We start from the raw sequence: 23,978 nt of genomic DNA, 5'->3' as shown, positions 1-23,978 counted from the left end.
TAGCAGTCTATTCTTGTCAGTCAAATGTAGATCCCTTGCAGTCAGAAACAGGTGAATTGATCATGGGGAACAAGGATATGGCGGACCAATTGAATAACTACTTTGGTTCCGTCTTCACTAAGGAAGACATAAATAATCTGCCGGAAATAGCAGGGGACCGCGGGTCAGATGAGTTGGAGGAATTGAGTGAAATCCAGGTTAGCCGGGAAGTGGTGTTGGGTAAATTGAATGGATTAAAGGCCGATAAATCCCCAGGGCCAGATAGGCTGCATCCCAGAGTACTTAAGGAAGTAGCTCCAGAAATAGTGGATGCATTAGTAATAATCTTTCAAAACTCTTTAGATTCTGGAGTAGTTCCTGAGGATTGGCGGGTAGCAAATGTAACCCCACTTTTTAAGAAGGGAGGGAGAGAGAAAACGGGGAATTACAGACCAGTTAGTCTAACATCGGTAGTGGGGAAACTACTAGAGTCAGTTATTAAAGATGGGATAGCAGCACATTTGGAAAGTGGTGAAATCATTGGACAAAGTCAGCATGGATTTACAAAAGGTAAATCATGTCTGACGAATCTTATAGAATTTTTCGAGGATGTAACTAGTAGCGTGGATAGGGGAGAACCAGTGGATGTGGTGTATCTGGACTTCCAGAAGGCTTTCGACAAGGTCCCACATAAGAGATTAGTTTACAAACTTAAAGCACACGGCATTGGGGGTTCAGTATTGATGTGGATAGAGAACTGGCTGGCAAACAGGAAGCAAAGAGTAGGAGTAAACGGGTCCTTTTCACAATGGCAGGCAGTGACTAGTGGGGTACCGCAAGGCTCAGTGCTGGGACCCCAGCTATTTACAATATATATTAATGATCTGGATGAGGGAATTGAAGGCAATATCTCCAAGTTTGCGGATGACACTAAGCTGGGGGGCAGTGTTAGCTGTGAGGAGGATGCTAGGAGACTGCAAGGTGACTTGGATAGGCTGGGTGAGTGGGCAAATGTTTGGCAGATGCAGTATAATGTGGATAAATGTGAGGTTATCCATTTTGGTGGCAAAAACAGGAAAGCAGACTATTATCTAAATGGTGGCCGACTAGGAAAATGGGAGATGCAGCGAGACCTGGGTGTCATGGTACACCAGTCATTGAAAGTGGGCATGCAGGTGCAGCAGGCAGTGAAGAAAGCGAATGGTATGTTAGCTTTCATAGCAAAAGGATTTGAGTATAGGAGCAGGGAGGTTCTACTGCAGTTGTACAGGGTCTTGGTGAGACCACACCTGGAGTATTGCGTACAGTTTTGGTCTCCAAATCTGAGGAAGGACATTATTGCCATAGAGGGAGTGCAGAGAAGGTTCACCAGACTGATTCCTGGGATGTCAGGACTGTCTTATGAAGAAAGACTGGATAGACTTGGTTTATACTCTCTAGAATTTAGGAGATTGAGAGGGGATCTTATAGAAACTTACAAAATTCTTAAGGGGTTGGACAGGCTAGATGCAGGAAGATTGCTCCCGATGTTGGGGAAGTCCAGGACAAGGGGTCACAGCTTAAGGATAAGGGGGAAATCCTTTAAAACCGAGATGAGAAGAACTTTTTTCACACAGAGAGTGGTGAATCTCTGGAACTCCCTGCCACAGAGGGTAGTCGAGGCCAGTTCATTGGCTATATTTAAGAGGGAGTTAGATGTGGCCCTTGTGGCTAAGGGGATCAGAGGGTATGGAGAGAAGGCAGTTACGGGATACTGAGTTGGATGATCAGCCATGATCATATTGAATGGCGGTGCAGGCTCGAAGGGCCGAATGGCCTACTCCTGCACCTAATTTCTATGTTTCTATGTTTCTATGTTTCATCAAATGCTGCAAGTAAGTGTTTTGCAAATACTCTTTAATTCTTTGTTCAAACATAGAACATCAGGTCAGACTTCTGCAAACGCTCACTCTTCAAGAAGCCATGCAGTATTCCAGATAATTCTTCGCAGAAAAGGGAAAATGCATGGAAAGTTTTCTTTAATAGACCTGGCAGGAAACGAGAGGGGAGCAGACACCTCTAGTGCAGATCGACAGACGCGTCTTGAAGGTGCTGAAATTAACAAGAGTCTTTTAGCACTAAAGGTAATGTAAAGCAACAATTTCAGTATTAATTAAAACGATTTTCCCCACCTAAAACATGGCAAATGTTTATGTATCTTGCAAGCCAGCCAAGAACGACAGATGGCACAATGGGCTAAGTGTTCGGCTGGCAACCTGAAGGTGGCCGGTTCGAATCCTGCTTGGAGTGTGTGCTGTCGTTGTGTCCTTGGGCAAGACACTTCACCTACCTTTGCCTGGGACTAGAGACGGAAATTAGCTACTGATTGGCTACAATCTCGCATATTTACATGCAAATGTTCATTAATATGCACTGTCCCTATAAACAAATTAAAAAAAAAAAAAAAAAAAAAAAAAAAGATTTTGTTTGAACTTCTTAGATTGTGGAACTTAACAGCACAGAGGGCATAATGCACCCAACCCCATTTTACAGCTGAAAATCTTGTGGGATATAAGGTTTTCAAGACATTTTAAATGGGGATGATGATTTATTCCTCCACATTTATGGACCAGAGAATTTTTGACTTAACTCTTAACTTTTGATTAAAAATAACTCTTAACACCCCTCTAATCACCCTATTTATTAACAAATCTATGCTCCTGCGTTATTTGCACTACTTGTTTACTTTTTAGACATCTTCAGCTCTACACCTCAGTTAATCCCTGTCATCTTTAGTCCAAAGAAAATATAACCAAAATGTTGTCAATCTCTGTTTGTAACTAGTTCTCCAGTCTGAACAGCATCTTCACTAATCTTTTAAGCACCTTATACATCCTATATTTTGTTGACTGGAACTACTCAATGGTTCAATCAATAGCTCAATGGTTCTTTACTCTGGTAAGATCCTCTGCTTCTAAATTGTTTGCCTTAACAGATAAGTATTCCATTCGCCCGTCATTTTATCTGCTTTAGCTACCTTAAGGGGTCTGCAAACATGCTCTTTCATTCTGTTTCTCTGTACTTCATAGTTCACCCCCATTCACTGTGAGTCCCTTGTCCTGTTTGCTTTCCTCCTCAAATGCATTGCCTTTTATTCTTTAGACTGAATTTTATTTCCTATCTTTGTGCCTGCCTGACCAGTTGAATTTATACTTTCTTATTTGCACAAAGATCACTTGGCTCTGGATCTCATTATAGCTTTTGTCTTTTGACTGAGTTTAGCATCAGGAAGGTTATACCTTGCATAAAGAAAAGATGCTGCTGTGTTTTGGCATGGGAGGGTTGTGTTAGTCACTTCAGCCCAGTATATCATTGCAGTAGCTCCTGAGATGGTATCTTGCGCCCACAAAATTTGCTAACATTTGCATAGCATTCAGTACCATGAACAACTACTCAGGCAGGAAAACAAGACAGCATTCACTCATGGCTAATAATTGGCAAGCAATCTTTGGCCTCACTATCAAGGATTAAGCAGTCTGTTTGAGTGATGTCCCATTCACTTGCCTAAACATTAATTCCCTCCACTTTCATCGCACAGTGATATTTTGTTAATAAAACGCACTACAGTTACTGCTCAAGCTATTCTAGCTGCATTTTCCAAATTTGCAAAACACATTGTATTTACTTCCCTAAACTATTCTAACTGCATTTTCCAAATCCCCAAAACACACTGCGGTTTATGCCCAAGCTACTCCAACTGCATTATCTAAATCCGCATCCTCAGCAATCAAGAAGGATGAGGGTGGCAGTCATATGTGAGCACCACCACATTCAGGTGCTCCTCATAATACATACACCATCCAGACATGGAAATGTGTTGCAGTTCCCTCATCATTATGAGTTCTAAATCCTGGAACTCCTGGGAACATTATGGACCTTCAGAAGGACTGAAATAGTTTAAGAAGGTGGCTCACTACCACCACCTTGAGGGCAATTGGGTACAGTTGATAAATAAAGGACAATGGTTAACATTGAATTAGCAGCAGCCAGAGTCCTATATCATTGATCGATTCAAATCCTAGCAATAGCTGGGGAGTTTAAATGCAGTTTAATAAATTAATCTGGAATTGATCAAAAGTGGCACGTAAGAGACTTTTAGATAGACACATCTCATTTGCCTTCCTAATTCTTGTTCTACCTGCAAGCTGATTAAGTCTTGAGCCAGGATATCATGTGTAACTTAGCCGAGCATTTTGTTGAAATCAATCTGGCCTGCATTAAATATTCTACCAGTCCACCATCCCCCCCCCCCCCCCCCTCCCAGACATGACTTTCCTCTTGTCATTGATTTATACTGTCTTTTATATTTTTTTCTAGTGATTTGCCCACCACTGCTGTCCAGATGATTATTTTCCTATTTCATCCTGTTTAAATAATAGCAGAATTAGAAATAGCAATAATGTCCCTTGTTCCTATTCTGCCATTTAACAAGATCATGGCTAATATTTTATCTGAGTAACAATTTCCTTTACATATCCCCTGAAACCCTTAATGTGAATAATATATAACCCTGTCTTGAATATACTGAGCAATTTGTCCCTATTGCCCTCGGATGGAGAATTCTTAAGACTCACAAATCAAGATATTTCTTCTCAACTCAGTGCTTCCAACATTCTTTAAAAATAAGTAATTTAAAGTTTAATTGATGCCAGATTTGTCAGGTGAGAAGGACAAGGAATGCTCGACATGAATACATGGGGTTTGCATGTTTATTCCTTCTTCTGTGCTGTCTGTTTGTCTCATGGAAAAATGCATTTTGTGTAATTTTAGGAATGTATCCGAGCCTTGGGTCGAAACAAACCTCATACCCCTTTCAGAGCCAGTAAACTTACTCAAGTGCTTAGGGATTCATTTATAGGAGAGAACTCAAGAACTTGCATGGTAAGTTGCATTTCTTTCCACCTGTTGTCCATTTAAAGCAAGATAGTATGCTCCACCAGACTGGACTTAACTAATCAGTTTATTTTCATTCACTCTATTTTGCTGAAGGTCTTGGGAAGTCCTGATGAAGGTCTTTGACCAAAAACGTTAACAGGTTTCTCTATCCACAGTGCTGCTTGACTGGTTGAGTTCTTTCAGCATTGCTGATTTTGTTTCGTATTCCAACATCTGAAATTTAATTTGTTTTCCAGTGATAACTTGGGATACGATTGAAGAAGGTTGTTGGCCCTCCATTGTTCGATACAGATGATCATTATGCACATGGGAAACTAGATTAAAGATTGAGTAAATGGTACATAGAAAAACTCAATTGTACTCGTAAACATAACTTGTTTTTTATGTTAATAGATCACAATAGAAATATTAACAAAAAATAACAATTCTGTAACCTTTTTAAATTTGGCATTCTCCTCATTATTGCATTAAGCAAGCTGAATTTAACATTATGGGGAAAACAAATAATTGGTACTCAGTAGTAATATATAGCAACGTTACATTTACTGCACAATGTAAATTTTTTGGAGACACAAGAGATTGCAGATGTTGAAAAAACAAACTGCTGGAGGAACTCGGTGGGTCAGGCAGCATCTGTGCAGGAAAAGGACATATAACATTTCAGGTTGGGACCCTATTTAGACGATGGAATAGAGAGGAGATGGGCAGTTGCCAGCCCTTGGTTTGCCCGTTCCCCGCTCCTCTATCACCATCTCTCTCCTCTGCTCCATCAATGTAAATATTTTGCTGTCCAACAATCTTTACATCATCAATATCTTTCTTATCTTTGAGAGTTATTGTGTTGTGTTGTTATCCACTTGATTTCTATGTAAAGAAGGAATTGTATTTAGAAAAGCATCATTCGCAATGTCAAGTTGGCCCAAGTTTAATACTTTGATGTGCAGTCATGATTATAAAACAGGAAAATGGCAGCAGCACTAGGGTCCCACAAAACAGTAAAATAATAATAACTGATATTTTGTATCTTTATAGAAACATAGGCACAGCCAGCTATAGCTTAATGCATTTAAACTTTTAATTATTCAATATTGGTAGAAATTTTTTGTTTTAAAATCTATTTAATCAATCAGCATCTCGTCTCAGTTTTTAACCACTATTGATCAGTTTATAATTATTGAACTAAACTATCCTGAATTTATATTTGGAATTACAGTATATTTTAATAGTTTGCTATTGGTGTTAGAATCATACAGCATGGGAATTAGTTTCTCTGCCAACTTGTATTGGATAGACTGATGGAACTGAAGGCTGATAAATCCCCAGGGCCTGATGGTTTGCATCCCAGGGTACTTAAGGAAGTGGCACTAGAAATCGTGGACGCATTGGTGATAATTTTCCAATGTGCGATGATTCAGGATCCGTTCCTGTGGATTGGAGGATAGCGAATGTTATCCCACTTTTTAAGAAAGGCAGCAGGGAGAAAACAGGGAATTATAGACCAGTTAGCCTGACATCGGTGGTGGGGAAGATGCTGGAGCCAATTATAAAAGATGAAATAGCCGTACATTTGGATAGCAGAAACAGGATTGGTCCAAATCAGCATGGATTTACGAAGGGGAAATCATGCTTGACTAATCTTCTGGAATTTTTTGAGGATGTAACTGGGAAAATGGACAGGGGAGAGCCAGTGTGTGTAGTGTACCTGGACTTTCAGAAAACATTTAATAAGGTCCCACATAGGAGGTTAGTGGGCAAAATTAGGGCACATGGTATTGGGGGTAGAGTGCTGACATGGATAGAAAATTGGTTGGCAGACAGGAAACAAAGAATAGGGATTATCGGGTCACTTTCAGAATGGCAGGCAGTGACTAGTGGGGTACCGCAAGGCTCGGTGCTGAGACCGCAGCTATTTACAATATACATCAATGATTTAGATAAAGGGATTCAAAGTAACATTAGCAAATTTGCAGATGACACAAAGCTGGGTGGCAGTGTGAACTGTGAGGAGGATGCTATGAGAATGCAGGGTGACTTGGACAGGTTGGGTGAGTGGGCAGATGCAGTTTAATGTGGATAAATGTGAGGTTATCCACTTTGGTAACAAAAACAGGAATGCAGATTATTATCTAAATGGTGTCAAGTTGGGAAAAGGGGAAGTACAACGGGATCTGGGGGTCCTTGTTCATCTGTCAATGAAAGTAAGCATGCAGGTACAGCAGGCAGTAAAGAAAGCAAATGGCATGTTGGCCTTCATAACAAAGAGGTCCTTCTGCAGTTGTATAGGGCCCTAGTGAGACCACACCTGGTGTATTCTGTGCAGTTTTGGTCACCTAATTTGAGGAAGGACATTATTGCTATTGAGGGAGTGCAGCGTAAGTTTACAAGGTTAATTCCCGGGATGGCGGGACCGTCATATGCTGAGAGAATGGAGCAGCTGGGCTTGTATACTCTAGAGTTTAGAAGGATTAGAGGGGATCTTATTGAAACATATAATATTGTTAAGGGTTTGGACACGCTAGAGGCAGGACACATGTTCCCGATGTTGGGGGTGTCCAGAACCGGGGGCCACTGTTTAAGAAAAAGAGTTAAGCCATTAGAACGGAGATGAGGAAACACTTTTTCACACAGAGAGTTGTGAGTCTGTGGAATTCTCTGCCTCAGAGGGCGGTGGAGGCCGTTTCTCTGGAGAGCTAGATAGGGCTCTTAAAGATAGTGGAGTCAGGGGATATGGGGAGAAGGCAGGAACGGGGTACTGATTGGGGATGATCAGCCATGATCACATTGAATGGCGGTGCTGGCTCGAAGGGCCGAATGGCCTACTCCTGTGTCTATTGTCTATTGTCCATGACTACCAAGGTGCCTTCCTGAGCTAGTTCCATTTTGCCTGCATTTGGCCCATTTCCCTCTAAATTAATTCTAAAAGAAATCTTAAACTATTGACTCATGAATATGGCTGATGTATACATGTTTCTATGCATTTCTTAAATCTTTGTGTTTATTCATAGATTGCCACTATCTCCCCAGGGATGGGCTCTTGTGAGAACACACTAAATACGCTTAGATATGCAAATAGGTATGATTTTGAATTGCAATATATATGAATCAAAATGCTATCTCCAATATTTTAATAATTGCAAAATTATAATTTGTGTTTCTTTGAAATTATTTACATAACTAAAATTTAGGCTGTAAAAAATTGCCACGTCCTGTCTTGATAGTGTTATAATGTATTTTTCATTTGGACCATGGCACATTTGAATATTGGATCAATAGTTTGAATCAAACGAGGGCCTTACATTTGCATATTTAATAAAATATTGGTAAGTTGAGAATACAAGCATTAGAAATGAAATCTATTTTCAGTAAAAATCACTAAAACATAAATTTGGTTAAAAAATATAACTGTTTCGGTGATGTAATTTAGGAAGGCAAACCTGGTCAAGCCATTATCAAACCACATCGACATTGAATTTTATCCTTTTAAATGACAAACCATTTAAGGGCCTGTCCCACGAGTGTGCGACACCATGCGGCAAGCGCGACCTAACGTGGTCGCTTGAGCCGTACGGCCTCGCGGGGCCGGTCCCACTTCGATCGCCGGAGCCGTATGGAATTATGCGGAGCTGGTCCAGACATCGCGCGAGGCTCCGAAAAACTGACCGTGTTCAAAAATTCCACACGGCAACAGCCTGCCGGCCCGCGGCTGCCTCGACGTCGTACGTCACGCGCGAACTTCCCGCGGACTTCGCTCGAACTTCACGTCACTCACTCTACCTCCGCACGGCCCCCGCTTCCGGTTTGGTCGCGCTCGCTGCATGCAGTCGCATGCTGGTGGGACCGGCCCTGTACGGGGATCACTCGACCTCCGCGCGGCCTCCGCTTCCGGTTTGGTCGCGCTTGCCGCATGCAGGTTGCATGCTCGTGGGACATGCCCTTAAGTTGTATTAAACAACTGTATGATTGTGAGTATGTGCATTCTGTTTTTAATTAAATTAGTAAAAAACAGAAGTTCTTTGGGCTAATCTCATGTATCAGCTGATGGTATTCACGTAGTATTCCTCTATGGACTGGTATACCAATATTCTTCTCTTGAATCTATCCTATATTTGTTAGGCTTTCCAAAATGCATCACTTCACATGGGAATAAATTCTATCTGCCACTGCTGTCCGTTTTACCAATCAAGCAATATCACCCTAAAGCCTAAGAATACTCTCCTCACTATCAACAGTATCTTAAATTTGTATCCAAATAATTAATGTATTGTATAAAATGCTAAAGGCCCCAGCACTGATCACCGTGATGCACCACTGGTCAAACAAGCTTCCAATCATGAAAACAACTTGCCATTATCACGCTCTGAGAAATTTAATCATATTAGTCAGGTGGTGTCGTCCCCCCCCCCTCGCCCCTTACAAAGCCATGCTGACTACCTTTATTAATTCCCACCTTCCTAAGTGTTCATTTCCCCCCACCCCTCCCCCCTATAGCATCCCTGCTGATGATGTTAGTCATAGGCTTGCAAATATGTGGCCTTTCTCTGCTGCTCATCTTGGATAAAGGTACTCCATTTGTTGTTCTCTGTCAGGACTCCACTGAAATCTCAATTAAATATTTAATGTCTGTTTGTGTTCTGCTGTTGTCTGTGGGGGCATATAAATGGTGGGCTGTTCATGGACATTCTGTTGTTAAAATCGGCATATTGCAATTGTGGCTATTTTGAATGTTCAGTACAATTTTACTGGCTTCATTTTCATAATTGACTCAACTGTTTATTGTAGTTTTTTTTTTGATTGGAAGGAGAACACCACAGAAATTTTATTTTTTGAATTAAAATGCAGTATTTTTAGGCAGGTAATCTGTCAAATTGTAACTGTATTGTTCTTTCCTGATGAGTTTTCCTCCTTCCTCTTTGTTCACACGTTTGCTTAATACTACAGAGTAAAGGAGTTTGGAATAAGTCCCTCGGACATTCCCTTTCAGCAAGGTGGTGGGAGCCGTTCTGACCTCTCTCCTACCTACCTCGACTATGATGACTTCCCTCCTTCACCGACCAGGTCTATGTCTTTCTATCAATTCCATTCCGTACGCTCATCTTCCAACCCCATTTTCCTACTTCCATACAGCCTTCCCATTTTGGATCATTTAAATCTTCAGTTTTCCAAACTGTGCCTTGGTTTTATTGACTAAATATTTGTAAAATATTCAAATACTCTTCCTATTTTCCTCTTTTTTTTGCAGTGTTGTATGGTGATGCATGGTTGTAATGTAATTTTCAAAACGTTATATTTTATCAAATTAATTTTTCTACATGACTCAAAATTAAGACTGAATGCTAAATAAGACCAGAAACTTGTATGTTGCTATAATAGTAAAAAAGAAAGCTATATTCATAGAATATTATGAGAGTGTATAAATTCTACTTTATGTTAAAGACATTGCTTAAAGTTTGTTGGACAGGGCCTCCTTGCACAAATTGCATTTGTATTTACCCCTTAATTAAACTGGTAACAGTCCAACTCCATTCATCATCCCTTATATTCACTTGTTTCAATCTAAAATGTTAATTTTGAACTCTTTAAAGGTGCTTAATTTCATTGCCATTGGTTAAATTTATTTTCAATATTGATTTTCGTAAAGTATTATACGTTTGTTATATACTGATGTTCATCATAATATATGAACCTATGGAATATATGCAGATGCTTGAGCGCCTTATACTTCCAGTGAACAGCCGGAAGTTGTAGTGCATGTCGGCACAAACGATGTCAGAAAGAAGGGGATGAATATTCTGCAGCGTGACTTTAGAGAGCTCGGAAAAATGCTGAAAAGCAGGACCTCCAGGGTTGTTATCTCCGGTTTGATTCCAGTTCCTCGTGCTGGCGAGAGCAGGAACAGGGAGATACAGGACCTGAATGTGAACCTGAGGAACTGGTGCAGGGGGCTGGGATTTAGATCCTTAGACCACTGGGATCTGTTTTGGAGTAAGGGGGAACTGTACAAAAGGGACGGATTGCATCTTAACAGGTGGGGGACCAGCATTCTGGCAGGCAGGTTTGCCACTGCTACACGGGTGGTTTCAAACTGAATAAGGGGGGTGGGGTGTCAAATGGGATAGTCGAGGACGGAGTTAAAGGGAAAGAGAGTAAAGGGATGATTAATGACCCCAGAATTAACGGGAAAGGAAGCTCACAAAGGGATAGGAGAGTATGGCCAAGTGTAATAGGGATCGATGTGAAAGGTGAGATGCGTAAGGAATTAAAAGTATTGTATATTAATGCGCAAAGTATAAGAAGTATAGTAGATGAGCTTGAGGCTCAGTTAGAGGTTGGTAGATATGACATTGCGGGGATTACTGAGACGTGGCTGCAGGAAGATCGGGCCTGGGAACTTAATATTCAGAGTTATACATCCTATAGAAAGGACAGGCAGGTGGGCAGAGGAGGGGGGTAGCTCTGCTGGTGAGGGATGCAATTCAGTCCCTTGTGAGGGAAGACATAGGGACCGACGAGGTAGAATCACTGTGGATTGAGTTGAGGAATTGTAATGGCAAGAAGACACTAATTGGTGTTATCTACAGACCCCCAAATAGTAGCCCGGATGTAGGGTGTAAGTTGCAGCAGGAGTTAAACTGGCATGTAACAAAGGTAATGTCACTATGGTGATGGGGGATTTCAATATGCAGGTAGACTGGGAAAATCAGTTTGGTTCAGGACCCCAAGAAAGAGAGTTTGTAGAATGTCTCCGAGATGGATTCTAAGAGCAGCTTGTAATGGAGCCGACCAGATAAAAGGCAATTCGGGATTTAGTGTTGTCCAATGAACCAGATATGATAAGAGAACTCGAGGTAAAGGAACCGCTTGGAGGTAGTGATCATAACATGATTAGTTTTAATCTGCAATTTGAGAAGGAGAACGTTAAATCGGAAGGGTCAGCGATGCAGTTGAACAATGGGGACTATGAAGGCATGAGAGGGGAGCTGGCCAAGGTAGACTGAAAAGGGATCCTAGCAGGATTGACGGTGGAACAGCAATGGCAGGAATTTCTGGGCATAATCCGGAAGACGCAGGATCATTTCATTCCAAAAAGGAAGAAAGATTCTAAGGGGAGTAGGAGGCAACCGGGGCTGACAAGAGAAGTTAGGGATAGAATAAAACTAAAAGAAAAGATGTATAACACAGCAAAGAGTAGCCGGAAGCCAGAGGATTGGGAAACTTTCATAGGACAACCGAAGGAAACAAAACGGGCAATACCGGCTGAAAAGATGAAGTACGCGGGGAAGCTGGCCAGGAATGTAAAGAAGGACAGTAAAAGCTTCTTTAAATATGTTAAGGGAAAAAGAGTAGCAAAGTCAAATGTGGGCAGACACAGGTGAAATTATTATGGGCAACAAGGAAATGGCAGAAGAGTTGAATGGGTACTTTGGATCTGTCTTCACTAAGGAAGACACAAACAATCTCCCAGATGTACTGGAGGACAGAGGATCTAAGGGGGTGGAGGAACTGAAATACATTTTCATTAGGCGAGAAATAGTATTGGGTAGGCTAATGGGACTGAATGATGATAAATCCCCTGGACCTGATGGTCTGCATCCCAGGGTCCTCATGAAGGTGGCTCTAGATATAATGGACGCATTGGTGATCATTTTCCAATGTTCAATAGATTCAGGATCAGTTCCTGTGGATTGGGGGATAGCAAATGTTATTCCACTTTTCAAGAAAGGAGCGAGAGAGAAAACGGGGAATTACAGACCAGTTAGCCTGACCGGTGGTGGGAAAGATGCTGGAGTCAATTATTAAAGCGGTAATAATGGGGCATTTGGATAGCAGTAAAAGGATTAGTCCAAACCAACATGGATTTATGAAAGGGAAATCATGCTTGACTAATCTTCTGGAATTTTTTGAGGATGTGACAAGTAAAATGGATGAAGGGGTGCCAGTGGATGCTGTGGATCTAGACTTTCAGAAAGCCTTTGATAAGGTCCCGCAAGGCTCGGTGTTGGGGCTGCAACTGTTTACCATATATATTAATGATTTGGAAGAGGGAATTAGGAGCAACACTAGCAAGTTTGCGTATAACACAAAGCTGGGTGGCAGTGTGAACTGTGAGGAGGATGTTAGGAGGTTGCAAGGTGACCTGGACAGGTTCAGTGAGTGGGCAGATGCGTGGCAGATGCAGTATAATATAGATAAATGTGAGGTTATCCACTTTGGCGGCAAAAACAAGGGGGCAGATTATTATCTCAATGGGGATAGGTTAGGTAAGGGGGAGGTGCAGCGAGACCTGGGCGTCCTTGTACATCGGTCACTGAAAGTTGACGTGCAGGTACAGCAGGCAGTGAAGAAAGCTAATGGAATGTTGGTCTTCATAACAAGAGGATTTCAGTATAGCAGTAAAGAGGTTTGTCTGCAGTTGTATAGGGCTCTGGTGAGACCACATCTGGAATATTGTGCACAGTTTTGGTCTCCTAATTTGAGGAAGGACATCCTTGTGATTGAGGCAGTGCAGCGTAGGTTCACGAGATTGGTCCCTGGGATGGCGGGACTGTCATATGAGGAAAGATTGAAAAGACTAGGCTTGTATTCACCGGAGTTTAGAAGGATGAGAAACATAAGACTGAGGTGAGAAAAAACTTTTGCACCCAGAGAGTTGTGAATTTATGGAATTCCCTGCCACAGAGGGCAGTGGAGGCCAAGTCACTGGATGGATTTAAGAGAGAGATAGATAGAGCTCAAGGGGCTAGTGGAGTCAAGGGATATGGAGAGAAGGCAGGCATGGGTTATTGATTGGGGACGATCAGCCATGATCACAATGAACGGCGGTGCTGGCTCGAAGGGCTGAATGGCTTCCTCCTGCACCTATTTTCTATTTTCTAAGATAAGAAGAATACCTCCATTTGTTAGTCTTAAGAATTCTCTATTCAAGAAGACAACGGGGGACTAATTGTTGAGTATGTTTAAGACAGAGGCTTCCAATTTTTTGCACATTAAGGCATTTAGGGAATATGTGGATAGTACAGGAAAATACTGTGATAAAATATTAGCCATGATCATGTTGAATAGCAATATAGACAAAAAGGGCTCTTGCTTTTTGCAATTCTTATATTGTTTAAATATGATGGAAGTGATAAACTTAGCTGGACATCAGTGCTCGACAAATCACTGAAAATAAAAATTAAAGGCTGTATAAATCAATGATAAGACAGAAACCTGTGAAGGAAAAGTCATGACCAACTAACTTGATTGAAAATTTTTGAGGATGTATCCTGATAGGGGTCATAGAGTGATACAGTGTGGAAACAGGCCCAACTCGCCCACACCACCAACAATGTCCCAGCTACACTAGTCCCACTTGCCTGCGCTTGGTCCATATCCCTCCAAACCGGTCCGATCCATGTATCTGTTTAACTGTTTATTAAATGATGGGATAGTCTAAGCCTCAACTACCTCCTCTGGCAGCTTGTTCCATACACCCACCACCCTTTGCATGAAAAGGTTACCCCTCGGATTCCTATTAAATCTTTTCCCTTCCACCTTGAACCTATGTCCTCTGGTCCTCGATTCCCCTACTCTGGGTAAAAGACTCTGTGCATCTACCCGATCAATTCCTCTCATGTTTATGTAAACCTCTTAGATCTCCCCTCATCTTCCTGTGCTCATGGAATAGAGATCCAGCCTGCTCAACCTCTCCCTATAGCTCACACTCTGTAGTCCTGGCAACATTCTTATAAATCTTTTCTGAACCCTTTCAAGCTTGACAATGTCTTTCCTATAACATGGTGCCCAGAACTGAACACAATATTCTAAATGCGGTCTCACCAACGTCTTATACAACTGCAACGTGACCACCCAACTTCCATACTCAATACTCTGAGTGATGATGGCCAAAATGCCAAACGCCTTTTTGACCACCATATCTACAGTGCCCTCTATAATGTTTGGGACAAAGACCCATCATTTATTTATTTGCCTCTGTACATTTTGTTTTCACCATGTAGAAATTACAGCTGTGCTTATACATAGTCCCCCTCATTTCAGGGCACCATAATGTTTGGGACACATGACTTCATAGGTGTTTGTAATTGCTCAGGTGTGTTTAATTGCCTCCTTAATGCAGGTATAAGAGAGCTCTCAGCATCTTGTCTTTCCCCCAGTCATTCCATCACCTTTGGTAACTTTTATGCTGTTTATCAACATAAGGACCAAAGTAGTCCCAATGAAAGTCAAAGCCATTATGAGACAGAGAAACAAGAATAAACCTGTTAGAGACATCAGCCAAACATTAGGCTTACCAAAATCCACTGTTTGGAACATCATTAAGAAGAAAGAGAGCACTGGTGAGCTTACTAATCGCAAAGGGACTGGCAGGCCAAGGAAGGTCTCCACAGCTGATGACAGAAGAATTATCTCTACAATAAAGAAAAATCCCCAAACACCTATCCAACAGAGCAGAAACACTCTTCAGGGGTCAGGTGTGGATTTGTCAATGACCACTGTCCGCAGAAGACTTCATGAACAGAAATACAGAGGGTTCACTGCAAGATGCAAACCACTGATTAGCTGCAAAATTAGGATGGCCAGGTTACAGTTTGCCAAGAAGTACTTAAAAGAGTTCTGTAAAAAGGTCTTGTGGACAGATGAAACGAAGATTAACATATCAGAGTGATGGCAAGAGCAGAGTATGGAAGAGAGAAGTAACTGCCCAAGATCCAAAGCATACCACCTCATCAGTGAAACACGGTGGTGGGGGTGTTATGACCTGGGCTTGTATGGCTGCTGAAGGTACTGGCTCACTTATCTTCAATGATAATACAACTGCTGATGTTAGTGGCATAATGAATTCTGAAGTGTATAGACACATCCGATCTGCTCAAGTTCAAACAAATGCCTCAAAACTCATTGGCCGGCGGTTTATTCTTGTTTGTTGTTGTTGTTCGTCCTTCATAGTCGAAGAAGACCATCCCCAGAGATATAGCTGCTATGAACCGGCCCTAATTAGTGAACTGTCTCCCTCGGATGGTCACGTCGCACATCGACCCGGCACAGACACATTTGCACTTTAGACTGTTTTACTGTTCTTTTTATAAATCATGTTTCTCGGGGTATCTAAATCTAAATTTTATTAGTTGTTTAAGTTATGACATCGGATGAAAGCTGCATACCAAATCTCGCTGCACAAATGTGCAATGACAATAAAAAGATATTATTATTATTATTATTGACTTCAGTGGTTTTGTTTGTGGGTCCGGAGGTGACTGGTGAGACTGATCCGGGCCCGGAAGGCTGGCCCACATATGGGACACAGTGGGTGGGTGCTGCAGTAGAAGTTGAATTGGCTCGAGCCTTGCGCACGGCGCGTTTCCTTCGAGCTTCTGCGATGCGTTTCCTTTGAGCTTCTGCGGTGCGCTTCTTCTCAGCTGCACGCGTTCCTATGGTGATCTTGCTTCGCCCAGTTGGTCCTGAAGTCATGACTTGCGCTTGACTTGGATTAAAGTGAGGGAGAGTTGCGCAAATCGTCAGCTTCACTCTCTCGTCCCGGCTTATCAGGATCCAGTGACATCGTCAAAACGGCTGGCGATAGGTCAGGATGCAGTGGATGGCCACCAGTGTTCTACATGAACATTGTGCCCTAATTGCGCTCCATGACGCTTTGCTGGATCCACCTTCCTACCCGTCAAATGGTGGTCTCCACCGCATATTCAGTCTTCACCTTTTCTGAATAAGGTAATAGCCACAAGGCAGTGGAGGTTTGCATTTGGTGTTTTCCTTCACCCCTCTAGGGTGCTATATGGAGGACGCCTGTGCGTGACTTTGTTTAACGTGGGGAGATTGGTACCCCATGGTCATTGAAAGATCCGAGTCAGGATCCGGTGGCATGGAGTCCAAGACGATCGGAGACCCTTTTCTGCTGCAGCCTTCATCCGCCTTCCCAGCTGTTGTGACGCTCCACTGAGGTCAGCCATCGTCCTCTGTCTGTTCCACCGTTGAGGTCTTGGTTGGACTGCTCTCTGTCAGAGACCTCCCCCTCGATCTTACCGCCTTGGGTGGCCCTACCAGGAGCATAGCTCCTGACAGCATCGCTCTCAGTATCTCAGGTCCACACACGCTTCTCCACCACGACAAGGTGACAATCCATGGAGAAGGATCCACGGCCGGCGGTTCATTCTACAGCAAGACAATGATCCCAAACATACTGCTAAAGCAACAAAGATTTTTCAAAGCTAAAAAATGGTCAATTCTTGAGTGGCCAAGTCAATCACCCGATCTGAACCTAATTGAGCATGCCTTTTATATGCTGAAGGGAAAACTGAAAGGGACTAGCTCCCAAAACAAGTTAAAGATGGCTGCAATACAGGCCTGGCAGAGCATCACCAGAGATGACACCCAGCAACTGGTGATGTCCATGAATCGCAGACTTCAAGCAGTCATTGCATGCAAAGGATATGCATCAAAATACTAAACATGACTACTTTCATTTACATGACATTGCTGTGTCCCAAACATTATGATACCCTGAAATGGGGGGGACTATGTATAAACACTGCTTTCATTTCTACATGGTGAAACCAAAATGTATAAAAATGGCTTTTATTAAAATCTGACACTGTGCACTTTAATCATGTGATTTTTTCTATTACAAATCTCAAATTGTAGAGTACAGAGGCAAATAAATAAATGATGGGTCTTTGTCCCAAACATTGTGGAGGGCTCTGTACCTGTGACTCGACCTTCAAGGAACCATGCATCTGTACTCCTAGATCCCTCTGCTCTACAACACTACCCAGGGGCCTACCATTTACTGTGTAGGTCCTGCTCTTGTTCGACATCCCATAATGCAACACCTCACATGTTTCTGTATTAAATTCCATCATCCATTCCTCTGCCTACCTAGTCATTCAATCCAGATCCTGCTGTAATTTTTCACAACCATCTTCACTATCTGCAAAACCACTAACTTTTGTACCATCAGCAAACTTGCCAATCTTGCCCTATATGTTCTCATCCAAATCATTAATGTAGATGACAAACAGTAACTGGCCCAACACCGAACCCTGAGGCACACCACTAGTCACAGGCCACCAGTCCGAGAAGCAACCTTCCACTATCACCCTCTGCTTCCTTCAATGGAGCCAATTTGCTGTCCATTCAGCTCTCTCTCCTTGGATACCATGTGATCTAACCTTCCAGAGCAGCCTACCATGCGGAACCTTGTCGAACGCCTTACTGAAGTTCATGTACACAACATCTACAGCTCTGCCCTCATCAACCTTTTTGGGTACAAAACCATGCTCACTATTCCTAATCAGCCCTTGCCCATCCAAATGCATGTATAACCTATCCCTCAGAATACTCTCCAGCCACAGAATACTACAGATGTGCAGCTCACCGGCCTAGAGTTCCCAGCATTTTCCCTGCAGCCCTTATTGAAAAGAGGCACAACATTTGCCACCGTCCAATCTTCTGGCACCTCTCCTGAATTTAAGGACGACTCGTAAATTTCAACCGGGGCTCCTGTAATTTCCTTTCTAGTTTCCCACAATGTCCTCGGATATATCTAATCAGGCCCTGGAGATTTGTCTACCTTCAAACAAAATACCTTCAGTACCCTGACTGCCCTCAAGACGCTTCCAGTTACTGCTCAAATTTCCTCCGTCCTACTGTGTTTCTCCTCGGTAAATACAGAGGAGAAATACTCATTGAGGACCTTGCCCATCTCCTGTGGCTCCACACAGGTGAGCGCTTTGATTCCTGAGAGGTCCCACTCTCTCTCTAGTTACCCGTTTCCCACTTATGTAATTATAAAATCTTTTGGATTGTCTTTAATGCTACCCACCAGAACTATCTCCTGGCCCTTTTTTGCCCTTCTGCTTTCCTTTTTTCGTTTACTCCTTAGTTCCCGTAACTCCTTCAAGGATGCACTTGATCCCAGCTGCCTATACCTGTCACATGCATCCTTCTTGTTTTTGACTAATGTCTCAATTTTCCGCATCAGAAGCTTCCTTACATTTGCTTGCTTTCCCTTCACATCCTGAGCTTTCTTCAGTACACTTTTAAAAACATCCCATGTGGCCGATGTTCCTATCGCCTCAAATAACCTGCTCCAATCAACTTGAGCGAGACCTTCTCTCATACCTTCAAAGTTGGCCTTACCCCAGTTGAGCATTTTAACATGTGGACCCTCTCCGTCCCTATCAATAACTATCTTAAACCTAATCGAACTGTGGTCACTGGTCCCAAAAGGCTCCTCCACACACACTGGGTGGATTAATAGAATATTTAGCAAGGCCCCGTTTAATTGCAGTGTGCCATCTACGTTCTTCACTTGAAGTCCTGTTCTAATCAAGTCCAATATGTAACGTACCTTCCAAATTGCTTGTATTAGTGCATTAACTTTCAGGATGTAATGTAAATCCAGTTCACCCAAGGGCACTTCTCCCTCTCATACCAAGCTCATAATAATTCTCACTGCAACCCTGCTGTGTATCAGCAACAAACTAAATGCAATTATATAAACCTGAATTCCAATTCTTCAGTTTGTGAAAATACAGTCTCACAGTTGACTTAGTTGATTTATGTCGTCGAGAACCATCATGGAAATCAAAATTTAGAACGAGCTTTGAATAATTGTTTATTTTGATTAATGGGCCTGTCCCACTTGGCAATTTTTTTTCGGCGACTGCCGGTGTCATATCAGGGTCGCCCAAAGATTTTGAATATTTCAAAATCCAGCGGTGACAAAAACACCGTGTGTTACCGCTGCATCTCGACACAACTTTTTCGGTCAGTCGGCAAAAAAATCGGCAAGTGGGACAGGCCCTTAACTGTTTATTTCTTCTTCCTGGATCCCTTCCTCACTTTGAACAAGAAAACATCTTGATTGTCATGACAATGTAAACTTTCAGGCCATTAACGGCTAAGTGTATAGCCCAGCTGAGATATTACTGGTTCGTTGAGGTTTGCAAGAATGTAAAAACTGTTTTGCGTGCTATCCAGGCAAATCATTCTGTATGCGAGTCCATTCGATCATAAAGCAAGTACAGCATTGTAAAGTTCAAAGTTCAATTTATTTGGTCACATACACCTAGGTGTAGTGAAATGCTTTTTACCATGCAGCACATAAAAAAAGAGAATACAACATAACAGTAATAGATAGTTTCAACATCAAAACATCCCCCCCACAATGGTTCCCATTGTGGGGAAAGGCACAAAGTCCAGGCCCATCCCCATGTCCACCCATAGTCGGGCCTCCTTACTCGAGACCGTGGCTTCCGGAGCCGACAGGGCCGCGCCGAATAGAGCTCAACTGGCGATCTCATCAAGAGATCCCTGGCTTCCGATGGAAAGTTCAGCTCCGCAGCTCCGCAAAGGACCCAGCTCCAGTTACCGGAGTTTCAGCGAAGTCCAGCGCTGCACCGCCGTCCTCCGACCCGCAGCTCCGCCGCCGCCGATGCCGAGCCGGTACCGCTGCCGCCGGTGCCGCCGCCGCTGCTGAGCCGGTGCCGCCGCCGCCGCTGCTGAGCCGGTGCTGCCGCCGATGCCGAAGCTCCAGACGGTCCCCTCAGGAGACGCCGCTCCAGGCCCGCTGGTAGGCCGCTGGGACGGGTCGAAGCGCAGCCCAGAGAAAAGCTGCATCTCCGACCAGGTAGGGACCCTGAAAATTAGTTTCCCCCTCCCCTCCCCCCTCCCCCACACATAAAAAGCTAGAACTCCTCACCAAAACACTAAACTAACTAAAAATAAGAAAAAGAGACGAAAAAAAACAGACAGCTGCAGGCTAGGCAGCCATAGGACGGCGCCCCTCCCCTTCCCAAAGAGTGCAGAATATAGTGTTACAGCTAGACTAAAGAGTGGCAAATTGAGGTAATATCAGATAAATGTGATGTGTTGCATATTGGGAAATCAAACCAGGATATGACTTTCACAATTATGGCTTTGGGGAATTTTACAGAACATAGTGACTTAACAATACAAGTACAGAGTTCTCTGAAAGTGGAGTCACAGGTAGACAGGATGACGAAAAAGGCTTTTGGCAGAATGGCCTTCATCAGTAAGGCCAAGGGATTATAGAGAGAGGTTGTTATGCTGCAGTTATACAAGACGTAGATGAGGTTGTACTTGGAGTATTATGTACAGTTTTGGTCACCCTGATACCGGAAAGATGACATTAAGCAGAAAAGAGTGCAGAAAAAAATTATGAGGATGTTGCCAGGACTCGAGGGACAGAATTAGAGGGAGACATTTGGCAGGCTAGGAATATTCCTGGGAGCAGAGGAGACTGAGGGGTGATCTTCTAGTGCATAGAGCAGTACAGCACGAGATCAGGCCTTTCGGCCACAATATCCATGCTAAACTTGATGCCAAGACCAACTTTTATCTGCCTGCACATAATCAATATCCCTCTTTTCCCTGCATATCCATATGCCATCTAAATGTCTCTCTCGTATCTGCCTCAAACACTACCCCTATCAGTGCATTCCAGACACTCACTACACTCTAAAATAAAAACATGCACATCTCCTTTAAACTCTGGCCTTTTCATTCAATTCAATTCAATTCAATTCAACTTTAATGTCATTGCACAGATACAAGTATGGGTACAACAAAATGCAGTTTAGCTTCAGTCCGTAGTAATAGTGCAATATAGAAATAAAAATACAGAATAAGCAAACAATGTGGACGGAGAGATTGGAGAAATCTATCGGCGGGACTCCGAGTTCAGCAATGTGATATTGTTGTTGTAGAAGCTGTTCCTCATCCTACTAGTACGAGACCTGAGGCTCCTGTACCGCCTCCCTGATGGGAGGAGGGCAAACAGTCCATGGTTGGGGTAGGAGGGGTCTTTGATGATCTTCCCGGCCCGTCTCAGACACCGTTTTCGGTGGAGGGCTTCCATGGCAGGGAGCGGGGCACTGATGATGTACTGAGCGGTTTTCACCACCCGTTGTAGTGCCTTCCTGTCCGCTACGGTGCAACTGCTGTACCATACCGTGAAGCAGGTAGTCAGGATGCTTTCGATGGTACAGCGGTAAAACTTGGTCAGGATCTGGGGGGACAGGTGAGCTTTCTTGAGCCTCCTCAGGAAGTAAAGGCGCTGCTGCGCCTTTTTGATCAGCTTGGAGGTGTTGAGGGACCAGGACAGATCCTCCGAGATGTGTACCCCGAGGAATTTGTAGTTGGAGACGCGCTCCACCTCAGTCCCGTTTATATGGATGGGGGTATGTCTGCCCCCTCTGTTCTTCCTGAAGTCAACAATAATTTCCTTCATCTTCTTGGAGTTGAGGATGAGGTTATTGTTGGCACACCAGGTTGGCAGGTGCTGGACCTCCTCCCTGTAGGCTGACTCGTCGTTGTCACTGATCAGTCCTACCACCGTGGTGTCGTCGGCAAATTTAATGATGGCGTTGGAGCCATTCTTAGGGATGCAGTCATGGGTGAAGAGGGAGTAGAGGAGAGGGCTGAGCACACAGCCCTGTGGCACGCCAGTGTTCAGTGTTATAGTGGAGGAGGTGAGGTTGTTGACCCTAACAGACTGGTCTGTTGGTGAGGAAATCCAGTGCCCAATTGCAGAGGGAGGTGGAGATGCCAAGTCCGCTGAGTTTGGTGATCAAGCTAGCGGGGATGACAGTGTTAAAGGCAGAGCTGAAATCAATGAACAGCATCCTGATGTAGGTGTTATTGCTGTCCAGGTGGGTCAGGGCAGAGTGTAGGGCCGCCGATATGGCGTCCTCTGTAGACCTGTTGGTCCGGTAGGCAAACTGATGGGGGTCCAGTGTGGGGGGGAGGCTGGCTTTGAGGTGAGCCAAGATCAGCCGCTCAAAGCACTTTGCAATGACAGGGGTGAGTGCCACTGGGCGGAAGTCGTTGAGACTCCCTGTAGCTGATTGTTTGGGCACTGGCACAATGGTTGATGTCTTGAGGCAAGTGGGGACAACACCCTGGGCCAGTGATAGATTGAAAATGTCAGTGAAGACCAGGGATAGTTGTCCAGCACATGCCCTGAGCACCCGCCCGGGGATGCCATCGGGGCCGGCAGCTTTGTGCTCATTCACCTTGCTCAGTGCATCTTGTACAGCAGAGGTGGAGAGACTGAGGGGTTGTTCATACGGGGGTGGAGCAACTTTGATGGCTGGAGTTTTGTTGTCCCGGTCAAAGCGAGCATAGAAATAGTTTAGCTCGTCAGGAAGGGAGGCGTTGTCTGGGGGGGGGGGGGGTGTTAACTTTATGGTAATCGGCAATGGATTTGATTCCTTGCCACATGCGCCTGGGGTCGGAGTTGTTTTGGAAATGCTCCTCAATCCGCCGTTTGTGATTGAGTTTAGCATTCCTAATTCCCTTTTTCAGATTGGCCCTGGATGAGCTGTATCCCTCAGCGTTGCCAGATCTGAAAGCGGCATCGCGAGCCTTCAGCAGGAGTCTGACCTCCCTGCTCATCCACGGCTTCTGATTAGGGAAGGTCTTAATCTCTTTGTGGGTAGTGACGTTGTCAGTGCAGAATTTTATATAGTCCAAAACGGTTGAGGTGTATGAGTTGATGTCCACTTGGGAGTTAAAGGTGGCCTGGGTGGCAAACAGACTCCAGTCTGTTTGCTGAAACTGTTCCTGTAAAACAGAGACAGCCCCCTCAGGCCAAACCTTCACTGTCCTCACGGTAGGTTTCACACGTCTGATCAGAGGTGTGTATTTGGGGAGCAGGAACAGAGAGAGGTGGTCAGACTGTCCAAGGTGGGGGAGGGGGAGGGCTTTGTAGGCTTCAGTAATATTAGTATATACTAAGACCAGAATATTGTTTCCTCTGGTTGGGCAGGAAACATGCTGATGGAACCTGGGGAGTACAGTTTTAAGGTTGGAGTGGTTGAAATCACCCGCAACAATAAATGCCCCCTCTGGGTGTGCAGTTAGTTGTTTGCTGATAGCAGCTTGCAGCTCTTCCATTGCTAGCCTGGCATTAGCGTCCGGGGGTACATAGACTGCAGTGATAACAGTCGATGTGAATTCTCTGGGCAGATAGAAGGGCCTGCACTTTATCATCAGGTATTCCAGGTCAGCAGAGCAGTGACTACCAATCC

The 23,978-nt window shown here is 43.7% G+C and overlaps 1 protein-coding gene across 2 annotated transcripts in view; it reads left to right on the top strand.

Annotated features, from left to right (window-relative positions):
• kif2a (kinesin family member 2A) overlaps positions 1–23,978 on the top strand; it is a 116,653-nt gene that overhangs the window by 80,441 nt on the left and 12,234 nt on the right. The window contains exons 14-17 of one of the 2 annotated variants that reach the window (XM_033030010.1): positions 1,898–2,102; positions 4,789–4,899; positions 7,920–7,987; positions 9,853–9,969. In XM_033030010.1, coding sequence (XP_032885901.1) covers positions 1,898–2,102; positions 4,789–4,899; positions 7,920–7,987; positions 9,853–9,969 — 501 coding nt within the window. The remainder of the gene's footprint in view (positions 1–1,897; positions 2,103–4,788; positions 4,900–7,919; positions 7,988–9,852; positions 9,970–23,978) is intronic. The other variant, XM_033030015.1, reaches the window with a different exon arrangement.

This window comes from Amblyraja radiata, chromosome 1 (genome assembly GCF_010909765.2).
Source record: "Amblyraja radiata isolate CabotCenter1 chromosome 1, sAmbRad1.1.pri, whole genome shotgun sequence".
NCBI classification, from domain to species: Eukaryota; Metazoa; Chordata; class Chondrichthyes; order Rajiformes; family Rajidae; genus Amblyraja; species Amblyraja radiata.
The sequence above is the reverse complement of the archived record's forward strand: the minus strand, read 5'-3'. Positions and strand labels throughout refer to the sequence as shown.